The following is a 13,576-nucleotide window of genomic DNA, read 5'->3' as shown; positions in this document are numbered from 1 at the left end:
AATAAGCAACCCCCCCCCCCGCCCCAATTACAAATCAATAAGAATTTAGTGAGATGTAAAATATCAAAATATAAAAGTGAGAATGCTGGGTGTCTCTATCCTGTTCAAAGTGTAGTTCTGAAATCAAAATATGATTGTTAAAAGTCATCATACAACACATATTTTTTATCTGTAAGAATACTGTGACCAGAAATGCATTTGCCAGCTGTGTGTTCAGGAACTCTGCCTTTTCTACTCCAGTTCTTCTGAGGCACTCTGCAGGATCATCCCCAAATATTTATCATTATAGACTAACTATGCTGGATCAAAATATGATGCCACTCCCTCCTATATGTAAAGTGTTGAAATCAATAGAATATTACTTTACAAGCCAGTAGTAACCTCTAGTACTCTACAACCTCATACAGGATGCAGGATGGGCCACAGAAAAGTGTCATTGAAGGTCTATGACTACGAGGTGTCTGCTGCAGCTATGGCAACATATAGAGAATCTGAACAGGGACCAGAGAGGGGCAGTAAGCCAATGGGCCAAAAGTATACTCAGTTCTTGGCAAAGGACTCTTATGATTGCATCTTCTCCTCAGGTGGAATTCCAATGTACTGCACTTCTGTCTAACTCAGACATTACCATACACTCTACAGTCATTACCAGATACTATACAGTCATTACCTGACATTACAGTCATTGTCTCTTGTTCCCCAATGGTGCAAGTTTTTTTTTTTCAAAGACAAAACTGCGGGAAATTATATTCTTTCAAAAGTAATGCAAATAAATGCCTCCAACTGGATGTTCAGTGTAATCTACTGGGCAAGAACCATAAAAGCCTAGGGGTCTTGGTACCACATTGACACCTGAGGAGCCTATTTGTAATTCTGCAGCAGGCACAACATGAAAGATCACTTCCATCTTGTCTAGGTGGCAGCATATGTTTTCTCCTAAGAAATGTGAAGGTTATTCAGGCAAAGCGCCTCTGTCAACAGATTCTTTGTGAAGAGCAGATTGAATATTTCATGGGGACATTTTCCTGACAGATTTGTTGTCAGTCTTGGCTTCCTGCCCTAAAGACGCTTCTTTGATCGAATGGCAATGTCATTGTTCTGAGTAGCCACACTCTGGATTAAAGTCTTTCTTCATCGAGCATTATACCTGCTATGTATGTTTAAAGTATTCCCATTTATTATCAGCTACTCTGCAACTCTAAAATTGGTATTATGCTGTATTTAGGATTGGGGTTTAACTGTGGAGTATGAAAGACAGGCACACCGGAAACAGTAATTTGTCAGACAAACTATTGGACCATAAAAGTGTAATGTTATTCAAGGAATTGTGCTTTCCCTACATAAAAATGAAAAACTGGTGAGTATCAGTTTAGCTGTCTTCATGACTCTTGCTGTCTGACCACAGCTACTATCTACATTTCCTGGTATTTAGCAGTACTGGATACTGGTGACATAGTTTAATATTTCAATGAATTTTTCTTCATTGGGATTACTCCCAAAAGTCTCTAAGGTGAACGTAAGCACATAAAATGTTACCTGAACTCTTGCCAGGACAATGATTTACACATTACCATATGAATCAAAATCTGACTATGGTGAATCTACTGTGTCCTGAAAACAAAATATTTTAATTCCAGGGAGAAACACTACCTAGCATCAAGGTCAATAAAGCACTTTGCTGATGAAATAAAATCAACACTGCTAATAAATAATCCAATAGACTAGCTTCTCCAAACAGTTTAAAACATGGTGTCTCAGAAAATAGATATTAAGAGGTAATATACATATATATATGTATATCTCAAGGGCAATAAGGTAGCTTAGTGTTTGAACAGCTCTGCACTGATAGGTGTGAAGTCATGGGAAGGTGAAACTGATATCCTCTAGTCATATCTAACCATATAGGGGACAATGCACAGACTGTTTTTGCGGCTCAGCTGGATTTTCAAGAGCTGCTACGGTAACAGCCAACATGGGACCCTGACGTACCCAGCATTACCAAGTGAAATACCAATCAATAATGAAGCAGTGATGTCTAATGTAAGAAATGAAGTTAATTACCTTTCTCTATTTCACTTTGAAAGGACAATTTCCGTCTTCGTAGTTTGCAGTTATCTCCATCTGTATCATTAGTAGTTTGTGATCTTATTACGAGGTCAGACTTGATTAATGAAATATGAAACATAATGACAGATTAGTCCCATCTAAAGAGAGCAGGTTTTCAATAGGTGATTCACTGTTAATCATGTTCAAGCTTTAAGAAAGGCAATATTACACAAGTCAGTCTGCATCAACCTCTCCATCCCCAACTCATGGGTTTGCTCAATGCTAACGTTAAAAAGTTAATGGAGATTGAGCAAAACCAACAATGTCACCACCTGATGGTGAAACAAAAGTATCCTGATAATAAGTTCACATGGAAAGACATGCGTTCATGTGTTATCAGCTTCCTGAACTTGCACAGATGTGGTTTAAGTAATCTTAGAGAAATTAATGAAAAAAAAATTGAATAACCTCTAACAGAGAATGTATACTATTGCAAGAAGTAATGTGGAACTGATTGTAATTAGATTTATATTTAACTACATGGTAATGATTATAAAGGTTAAATTTTACAACAATAAATATAAGGCTGACAAACACCAGACACTTTACCCCTCATTATTTTACCTTTCTAGACCCTCCCTTCCTCTCAGATTCAGTTAATTCAGATATTTATTTCCAGAGGAGAACACAATGTTTTTTTCTATCCATCTTATAGAAGATGGATGTGCTTTTTTTTGCCATAATAAATGCAAGATGCATTTAACTCTTCTTTCTACTTATTTAAAACTGAGAAATTTACAAATAAGCAAATATAACGCCAGTTATGCTTTTTGTGTACATACCCATGGCATTGGCTTCAGCCTACTTCCCTTCCCTGTGCTAGTGAGGTTTCCCATACCACTCAAGTAAGCAGATTTGCATGTGGGAGAAGGGCAGAGGGAAAGAAGTGGGAAGATTTTACATCTTTTTCTATTCCCTTCATTGTAAACCTGGTGAGTAAGGTGCCTCAGTGGTGGCCCACTGGTAGAATAACTGCACGAAGGAAAAGGCACTTTTACATAAATAGGAGGACAGGAGCAGAAGGTGAGGCAGAAGCACCTATTATTCAGATAACAAATCTGGATCTGAGTGATGTTTTGAAGATCAGAATGTGCTCATCACTTCTTTTGGGGGATGATTTTCTGGATTGCAATAGACAGTGGAAGGCAAGTGGAATTGCTAGAGAAAACTGATTTTGCAAGCTCAGAGGCATGGGTGAGCCTGTCCTCCCTTCTCTGTCTCTGTGAAGTCTAGCGATTTTTTCTTAGTAGCTGGTACAGCAGTAAGAAATAACAACTGAAAAATTTCTAAGCAACATGAGCAGTGAGAACTTTCTTTATGTATTCTACACCACAACACAGAAGATGGAATTTTGTTTCAATTTTCTCAGATCTAAGGAAAAAACAATGATAAAACATTGATGACATGTAATTGCAGGAAATAATTGCTCAGACTAAAGTCGTTAATGTGGATTTATCCTCAAGGAATTTTTCAAATATGTGGATTTTCAGTTTTAACTTAAACTATCACTAGAAAATTTTTCAAATATGTGGATTTTCAGTTTTAACTTAAACTTATCACTAGAATATAAATTCATTGTATTGTATTTCACATGTAATTAATAATGATGACCTTTTCAATAAACACAAAAGGATGACTTTTAAAATAACGAATAGAATTGGTCTTTTATTTTCAGAACAATCTTTTATTAAAAAAAAGGCTCAACATAAAAAGAAATGACATTTCTTGTCAGAAGTTATATTTGTTTTATTTTTTTAAAGATCCACATGTGATTAGCAAAGATGTCCCTATCACTTACAGCCCAAAACTTAGTGTTCTTTATCTCCTTGTTTCTCAGAAGGCCTTTGAGGCCAAATTATGTTAGTTCCTTCTCACTGAACCTCTGTTTTTCCTTAAAAGTATAGTCAGAAACCACAAAACGGCAGTATCTCAGAAATAATGAAATGTAAACTGAGGGCAGTGTAGTCCATATTTGGTGGTCAGTGCTGGTGTACCCTGCAACTTTCTAGGGAAAGCTTTAGCCTCAGTAGCATGAGCTAGGCAATAGCATTTCCCCTCTCCCCTTCTGGCTAAACCTCCCCTTTCTTTCCCAATTCAGACTGACCCTGGCAGTCTGAAATAATGAAACACTGCTAATTTTCCCATTTTCCTGAAGATGCAGTCTGGGCAAAAGGGGACACTTAGGAGAGTCACTCTGGGAAAAAGAGACCAAGAAATCCCTGCAAATCTGGAGAATGAGTGAAATTTGAAAATTCCCTTGTATGCTTTTAGTCTCCTAGGAGGTAGGGTGCACTCCAAGATAAGAGAATTAACAATTCATGTCTGAAAGGCAATTAAATATTTTCTATTGTTAGACACAGAATGAATCTGGATAATCTGATTTATCTTTATTTTATGGCTGTACAATGATATTTAGTGCCAAAAGTTCCCCTTGTGGTGACCCAGGTTATAGTCATCTGAAAAAACCATATTTTCCATGGCTTTAACAAAACATCCAAAAATCCCCCTGGCTGAAACTTTAATGCTCTTTAAATATAGAATCTAATCCTGTTAGGTTAACATCATCTGAATCATTTCATTGACTTCTGCTGCATTTAACTGACTTCAGTAGGAGCAATCAGGTGAGTATATTTTTTTAAAATAGGATTTGGCCTCAGGCTTTTAGCTTTTCATTTTGCTGACCTTGGTTTTTCGATTGCTATTTTCAAGTTTTGTTACTGTGGGACAGAATTGGCCCAATATTAAGAAAAAAAAAAAAAAATCTTATTGCATGTACCTTTGCAGTTTCATCTCTCAGATTAAAAGTCAGTTCTAGATTGGTGAGGAAGAGATCAGAAAATTCAGGGTACATGTCCAAAACTTCTAGTAGATCTTCTCGCTGGATCTTATGCAAGTCACAGTAAGTTAAAGCTCTCACATCTGCATTTGACTTTCCTGGTTTTGCATAAAGATGTACCATCTCTCCAAAAATATCATTTTTCCCTGCAGAAAGAAAATTAGATGGAGATTATTATTTTAAACATGAATAAGCCAATAATTGAATGATGTATTTCGTTATGGTAATGGTCTAGAATACTTGATTTGACATGAAGTGATACAATCAGATTACCATTGCACATATGTTGTTGTAAATCAAAAGTATTATTATTAAATATTGAAAGTAAAATTATTAAAATCAATGAAATTACACAGACATATAGCCAGACTAAGTGAAGGGAAAATCTAGTTTCATCACAGTTTTTCTTCAGTTCCATCAAAACAGCATGACTAGAGCAGGTTCCTTTGTCCTTTCTCATAAAAACATTATTTGCTGATTTAAGTCATATTCTTATGATGACAAAGATGTAATTTCTGTTGTTCAGTAGAGTCCAGGACCTGTCTGGCCTGCAATCTCATTTTGTTAAGAATTACATGAAGAAACAGACCATACTTGAAATATATTTTAGTAGAAAATGACTTAGTTTTTATCTTTTTCAGAGGGAATGCAAAACTTCCAAGATGCAGAAGTTGTTTTGAAGAAGCTCTTTAAACATAGCTGCTTGTATTTTGATACTATTACAATTCTTTCCATCAATGTTGACACATTTGCAGTACCTGTTTGCTAAAATTGTCATCTCTATTTAATTGCTCGTTTTCGCCAAATCTGCCCCTACCCTTCACAAATGCAGGGCAGCCGCAGCCGTAGACCTGTGCAAAATATGCTCTAAACTAAGGATTGCAGGGCTTACCTGCAAAATGGGGTTTAGGGGAGAACTGGGAAAACACTTGTGGAAAAGAATAGTGGTCATCATAGCAACTGAGAAGCAGTAGACTGGCAAGAAAGAATACAGGGGTGATTTTGCCTCTCTGTTAAACATTTGTGGCTTTTATATTAGGTTACTGCAATTAGTTCTGGTTTCTCCATTTTCTAAAAAGGAAGCTGAAAACTGGGTGAGCAAGCAGCTAAAAGATGCAAAAAATAATTTAAGGGCTGATTTACAGTGAGGATCTTAAAAAGCACAGTCTGTTTAGCTTATCCACAGGAAGATTAAGAGGTAACCTGGTTATATTGCATATATCCTTATAGAAAGGAAAAATTAAACAGTACTAAATGCCTCTAGAATATAATAAGGAATGCATAGCAAGAACCAATGGAAAGAAATTGAAGCAAGATAATTTTATACTGGAAATAAAGCACACACTTTTAACAATAAAAATAATTAACTATGGAAATAAACTGTCAAGGAAAGTGATCCCTTTTTCATGTTGTTATGTCTTCAGATCAAACCCCGTTGCTTTTCTTTCATCAAACACAGTTCATTAGACACAACAGATAGTTAAAGGTATGAAATTTAACAGGAGTCAGTGATATAACAGAGGTTAGCCAATATAATCTAATAGTCCTTCTGACCTTAATGTTTATGAATGCAGAGGTTCCTATTCAAGGCATATAATACCTTCTCTGCAATGTGACTATTGACACGATCGCAGTATTTTTCTATCTTGTCTGCAAAGCTGAAAGAGGTGGTAGATTGTACGAGGTCCACAGCCATTGTATTTTCTAAGGATTTGGCCCAGAATTACTGTTGTCAGGTCAGTACTGATCAGACCTTACTCAGTGGCATCAGACAGTGCTGACAAGTTGAGGAAAAATAGGGGACAAAACCAACATTTCTCAGAACTCTTTGATTTCTGTGATGAAGTTGCAATACTTGTTAGGCGTGGAAACTTCATCCATGCTACCTCTGTTGGACTGAAGTCTTTTTCAACCCCAGAGGACAAAGCATTGAGTGGTTTTTATGTCCATTTCTGTGTGTAGGTTTTTCAGAAAGAGGAATTAACTAAAAATGTTTGGCTAAGTATTGATAACCTTTGTTAGGTTTCTGTGTGATTTCATTGCAGAGTAATTTTCATTTGTATCACCTTCTATTCTTTTTTAGCAGATACCACAGACTCTGACTGGAGCCAGCTATCAGGCAGGCTCCTGCCTCATGGATTGTGCAACAGATGTGGGCCCACAGAGCAGTTCCCTTCAGCTGCAGTTGTGCACAACTGTCTCTCTTTCTGTCTGGACCACCATTCCCTGGGAGAGAGGGCCTCCGACCTGCGGCCCCTGGCGTGAGGAGCTGTAGACTGGAAGAGATGTAGTGGCATTGCCCTGCAAATACTTGGGTTTCTGCTGCAGTGTGAGAGCACAGGGATGTGGTGTGCGTAACATGCAAAACTTGACCAGTCTGCATCTTTGGTCTGGGAAGAAATTAATGAGTCCATAAACTTGTCAGTTTTTCTTGATTGTGAGTGCTATAGAAATTTACATGTTTTTGATGTAAGAGATGAAATCCTTGATGAACCACACTGTTCATAATCAGGGGGAGACACTCACACAGGTAAGTAAAAACCTCACAGTGTTATACTTGCATACTCCCTACTTTGCTTGTGCCTAAACCTGGCCCAGCTGATGAGGTGCAACAGCATGAGATGACAAATTATCTTGATAACACCATCTAAACCTAGGGAAGAATTGCTGTAGACACACCTTTGTACTTCTGCTCACGTATCCACCCTGCAAAGTACTAGCAGAATAATCAGTCACAAGTGGATTAATAGCAACATACTGCTACCAGTCCACATTTTGCTTCAGCTACTTTTCTGGCTGTAAGTTCCTACAGTGGGTGATAACCAGAAAGGAGAACATATGAATGATGTTACAGCTGGTGTAGGTTTCCATACAGCAAAATCCTTACTCATCTACTCAATTATTCTTTGCGTTCTTGTTACCTGATATTAAATGGTAGAAACAAATCAGTGGTCTTGTTTAGGTAGGGTTTTAGTTATTTTGCTTTTAAAATTGCTGTACCTAATGAAGTCTTATTGGTTCCACATAACAGCCATCACCAGCAGCAGGTGAGCTCCCAGCTGGATAGAACATTGCTCTGAGCCATCTTCACTGGGAAAGAAAACAAGTTAACTCCCTATGCTACACAAACAAGAACATGTTGATAAGAAATATAGGTGAAACACTGGTGTTATTACACTTAAGTATCAATCTAGATCAGATTAATCTGTTATTCTCTTCCTTTTCTATATGCTCAGTGGGCAGAAGCAGACATTTCCGAAAACCTCTCGAAGACATTTTGAATGCCTGAAGTAGATACATGTTTTTCTCCAGTTAGCATATAGGGTGTCTATGTGTCTCAGTACCCTCATGCACTGTTCAAGAAAAGGGTGTCCTTGACTTTGGCTCTTGCAGCATAATCAGAACTGGAGTAATCTGATATCTGCTCGCCTCAACTTGCAGTTTACCACTTACCTAGGGATAAATCTGACTCACTCCTGCTCTTATATTTTAGATATCCAAGGACGTGGGCTCTTTGGTGCACATGAATTATTGCAGTAATGTAGACTTTGCTCCTTAAACAAATTATTTCACTGCTTGATTTTAAATAATAGTGAGTAAAACATTTACAAATTTCCTTCCCCAGGAACAACAATGGATATTTCTTTTCAATCCCCTGACTCTTTTAGCATGCCTTGTAGTAATCTGCTTACCAAGAATGGCTACAACAATGTCACTCTTAAGGATTTCAATGGAGCCTCTTGACACAAAGTAAAGAGCAGTGAGAACATCTCCACAGTGCACTAAAGTGTCTCCAGGAGGTGCATGTGTTGTCTTAAATTTCATAGCCAAAGCTCGAAGACAGCCTTTACTGGCCCCCCGGAAAGCTTTGCAATTCTGAAGCAAATTTTGGTTGAGGTGCAGACAAATGTCAGCTTGTAAGCATTCTGGAAACCCCTTCAGGACCTGGAAAGACAAGCATAAGGATTTCATGTGAATGCTATGAAAGTTGCTTTATATAATTTTTATGTTTTTTTCCTGGACAGAAAGAAAGAAGTGACATACAAATAGAGGTGGCCCTAAGAGCCGTCAGAGTATTACAATTCAACAAGTGCATATTGTAATCTATATTGCAAAGCTTATACAATGTGAATACTAATGTACATACTAATGTATGTAGTGGTTACAAAATTCATTATTAAGATTTCTTTCATTGCAAGAAATGGTATCAAGGTATATGAATGAATATACTGCAGTAAAATAACAAATAAGACAGCTAAAGGGAGAGTTGATGGAATTTCACCTATTTGGACTAATATGTCTATTTCCTTTTTATCAATTATAAAAGTACTACATTTAATGTAAGAGAGGTTTTTGATGAAATAACCATGACATTTGTAAAATAAGAGCTATCTGAACAAGATCAGATATTTTTCAGATAGAGGGCATTTTAATGGAATTTTTATGTTAAATATATTCTGCTTGCAAGTGTAGGACTTAGATTTTTATCAGAAAAAGCAACACGTGCCACTGAAACAATGATGTTATGCAGATTTACATAGGCAGATGATTAGTTCAGCAAACCACAGGGCTAGTTGCTATGGTCCTTGCTCATCTCTTACTCAGAACAATGGGAGTTTGCCTGAAGTAGAACCACGGGATTCCTCTTGGGTACCATGGTAACATGTTAATTTTGTTTAGAAGAAAAAAAGTGAGCTACTTACAACATGGTCATTATGTGTGAGCTTTTCTAAATTGTCTAGGATCATCTTACCTCTGCTTCTTTTAGAATCAACAAACATTTCTGCTACTGACTTCTATGGGAGTACTGCCCCCCTTGTGACTCTGCTGGCTGTGTTAAGGAATGGGCCTGACCACCCTTTCTTTCTGTTAAATCCTGTTATTCACTGTCAATGATGTTAATAGGTCATATGCTTTCCCTGCGACCGGCTACATCTGTTGCTTATTTCTAAGGACAAAACATGAACTGATGCTACCAGTCTCACAAATATGTGAACAGGATGTGTCTTTTTGTTATTAGAGCAGTCTATTAATTCATTCCTGTTTATCCTCTGCACTGTTTTTCTACAAACACGTAAATATTCCTGCACAGAAAAAAAAAAATACAAAATAGCATTCACTTGTTGCTATATTAATTACTTCAGCACAATAAAGGTCTGTGCACTCACTCTTATTGCATAAAGATATTCACAACTCGTATCCCTTGCTAACGAAGATGAACATGTTTCTGATATGAGGCTTCTGTCCACACAAGCCAAGCTATGATTTACAAATCAAATATTAGTACCTTTAACTGAGTTGAAATGTTTCTATGATTGCTAATGGAAATCAATGCTGTGAAATAACAAACAGAATGTTTTAACACACATATATACAAGAATTTTATGAGCTATAGGGCATTACCACATGAAATTTATACATCCTCAGAAAAAGCCAGCATTCAACAAGAATAAGCAAAAGAAAACATGATAAATGAAAGGCTTTTGTGGTGCCACTCTGTTTTCAGTATCTATCACACCACTAGAAATAGCTTAGTATGCAATTACTCTTTTTATTTTAATGTAATTATATTGAAATAAAAATATTGTGAGTTGTACAACTTATTTACTGAATGATACTGAGAAACTGATAACCAAATACGGCCGGTTAATGATACAGGTGGAGAAAAATTGCAGGTATTTATTTTGAAATTGTTCTCTAGTCATGTGAGTAAAAAAGACCTATTTTGAATTAATTCTTTTGCTATATGCCCATCTGAATATAATTTAGAAGAGCTCAGGTTTTTATAGGATGCAAAATAGGAAATATATTTTCAATTCAGAGGTACTTACAGGAAAAGATATTTGAATTGTTAGAAAGTCAAGAGCGCAGCCTTAGGATAAATTGTATTAATTTTTCACATCAGCTTTTGTTTATCTCATTTATCAAGGGATTGTACTTTACCATTAAGCAAAAACCATGCAGACCATGTGTGTTGGTTTATATTTCTGAAGATACTTTGGGGATTTCTTTAAAGAAACAATTATTTTGGTAACTAATTTATACTTGATATGAAACTGTTCTAAAATCATTGCAATTAGTTAATAGTAATTTATATGCCAATAACATCTGAAAGATACTAGCCTCTGTTCAAGTATCTGTGATTAAAAAGTCCCTGCCCCATGGAGCTTACACTCTAAAATAGTTGTTATACATCAGAGAGGAAGAACATTTACTCTAATACAATCGTCAAATGTCTAGAAGGAAGACAGGTGCCCAAATAACATTGATTTCCAATGGAGTTTTGGAGATTACTCCACTAACACAAGAAAGAAATGCAAGAAAGAAGCTGATTTGAAGATAAATTTGTTAAAACATTGCATTATACTACATTACTAAAAGGAGCTTACCATATAGCGCACATTGTGTGTAGTGAGGCATTTAATCCAAGTCCAGTAGCTGACGCTATACAGAATTTGATGTTTCCAAGCCCAGTTTTATGTTGTGCAGTACAGACAACATCTTGTCAACCCAAGCCTCCACGTACATTTCTAATATTCAGATTTTCATTACTTTGAGAAAATATTTCTTATTCATCAATTTTTAGCTTGTGTTAATAAGGAAGTAACTGATTCTCACAGATATCTTTAATTGTCTGTGTAGCGCAGGAACAATTGTATTGAAAATCATGTTCTTATAATGTAGCAATCAAAATCAATACATTATGTGCACACATATTGACAACTCTAAGTATTAGAAAATCATCCATGCAGACTTCAAAATCATGAAATTGGCTTAAAAATAATAAAATTCTAAATATTACATTTCACTTCATTTGTTGTGAGCTTTTGGAGTCTTTAAACGCATTTAAGTCACACTCCAATGTGACAACAAAAATTCAAAATACACTTTTCTAAACAACTAAAAGCCAGCATAATCTTGAAATTACATGAATGCAGGACTAGGTGATGCAAAAATAAAATAATTTTCAAAATAAAATTTTGAAATTGATAAAGTTAGAATTGCTCTTTAAATAGCATTATTCTCAATGACAAATCAAAAATTAATAAATAATTTGAATACAGGTTTGGGTTTCAATTGCTCCATTCTTTCCTGACATATTTCTATTGTTACACTCAATATCTCCTCAATAGTGACTCCACCGTGCCCTGGTGAGAAAAATCTTGGATTCTCATGGTTAGAATCATAGTTAGAATCAGAACTCATGCATAATTCAAGAGACACAGATCTTCTAAAAAAGAAATGCAACAAGATATAAAATCAGTCTCAACCCTCCCCCTCCCCCCCCAAAAAAAAAAAGAAAAGGAAAAACAGTTATGATGCTGTGACCATAGGCTCCAGTTGTCTCTCCCTGATAGTTATCAAGCCCAAGTTCAGTCGCCTCTTCCTGTCTGGGATAAAACTTATTCCACGTCAAATAATATTGATTTATCTACTTGGCATGCTTAGAGAGGAGGAAAGCGTCATTCAGTGAGAAGTAAAACTTTTTATGTGGAATAAGTGATTGAAGCTGATGAAGGAATAAGTGAGGATAGTAGGGACACGATTCATATTGCCTTGAAGAATGTGGTCTTTTGTAAGTAGAGAGGGAGTCCAGCTTCATTAACTTCTCTTTTTCAAGATGACAAGGTATCACTCATACATGTATCAGACACCTTTGTGACAACAGAACTGGAGACATCTATGTGTCCTAACCTCAAAAGACTAGCAAATGTTTGGGGCAATGATAACTTAGTTTTGTTTGGATAAATGATAAGATTCATGACAATTCTTAGATTTTCTCTCCTCAGTTCTGTGACAGGTATTGACATCTGTCCCACAGAAAATATTTAGAAAGCATCCAAGCTGAAGCAAATCAGGATATTAGCTACAATAATTGTCATTAAACATGGAAGTATCATCACATTCTATACCAACAGAATCACAGAATGGTTGAGGTTGAAAGGGATCTCTGGAGGTCATCTTGTCCAACCTCCCTGCTCAGTCAGGGCTACCTAGAGCTGGTAGCCCAGGATGATGTCCAGATGGCTTTTGAATATCTCCAAGGATGGAGACTCCACAACCTCTCTGGGCAACTTGTGTCAGTGCTCAGTCATCCTCACAGTGAAAAAGTGCTTCCTGATGTTTGGATGGAACCTCCTGTTCCAGTTTGTGCCCATTGCCTCTGGTCCTGTCACTGGGCACGACTGAAAAGAGCCTGGTTCCATCTTCTTTACACCCTCCCTTCAGGTTTTTGTTTGTATTGTTGAGATCCCCCATGAGCCTTCACTTGTCTGGGCTGAACAGTCCCAGCTTTCTCAGCCTTTCCTAGTATGAGAGATGCTCCAGTCCCTGCAGTCTGGCAGTCATTATTTCTTTAATTCTGCATATAATCTTCTGTCATACATTTTCTCTGTTGAAATATAGGTGGGATCAAACATTAAATGCCAGGCAGCAGTTGAAGGGAGTACAAGAGACCTCTTGTGTGTTGTGGGTCTGCTTGGGGTGTGTTGAAACTCGTTTTGACTAAGGCTTTCTTGTCCTACAATCAGAGTCAGACTTACTTATGAGTGGCAAGCATCCAGCATATAGAGGGAAAGATAAAGGTAGACTCTCTAGTTCATTTTGGTTTTTTTGATCATGGGGAGGTTTACA

At 36.7% G+C, this 13,576-nt stretch overlaps 1 protein-coding gene across 1 annotated transcript in view; it reads right to left on the bottom strand.

Moving 5' to 3' along the window:
• The window catches only part of KCNH7 (potassium voltage-gated channel subfamily H member 7), a 264,891-nt gene that overhangs the window by 22,610 nt on the left and 228,705 nt on the right, over nucleotides 1-13,576 (bottom strand). Inside the window, exons 10-12 of the mRNA XM_009274902.1 lie at nucleotides 8,635-8,887; nucleotides 4,883-5,088; nucleotides 2,062-2,161 (exon numbers count right to left, since the gene is read on the bottom strand). Of these exons, the coding sequence (XP_009273177.1) occupies nucleotides 2,062-2,161; nucleotides 4,883-5,088; nucleotides 8,635-8,887 (559 nt within the window). The remainder of the gene's footprint in view (nucleotides 1-2,061; nucleotides 2,162-4,882; nucleotides 5,089-8,634; nucleotides 8,888-13,576) is intronic.

This window comes from Aptenodytes forsteri, unplaced genomic scaffold, assembly GCF_000699145.1.
Source record: "Aptenodytes forsteri isolate BGI_AS27 unplaced genomic scaffold, ASM69914v1 Scaffold255, whole genome shotgun sequence".
Taxonomy (NCBI): Eukaryota; Metazoa; Chordata; class Aves; order Sphenisciformes; family Spheniscidae; genus Aptenodytes; species Aptenodytes forsteri.
The sequence above is the reverse complement of the archived record's forward strand: the minus strand, read 5'-3'. Positions and strand labels throughout refer to the sequence as shown.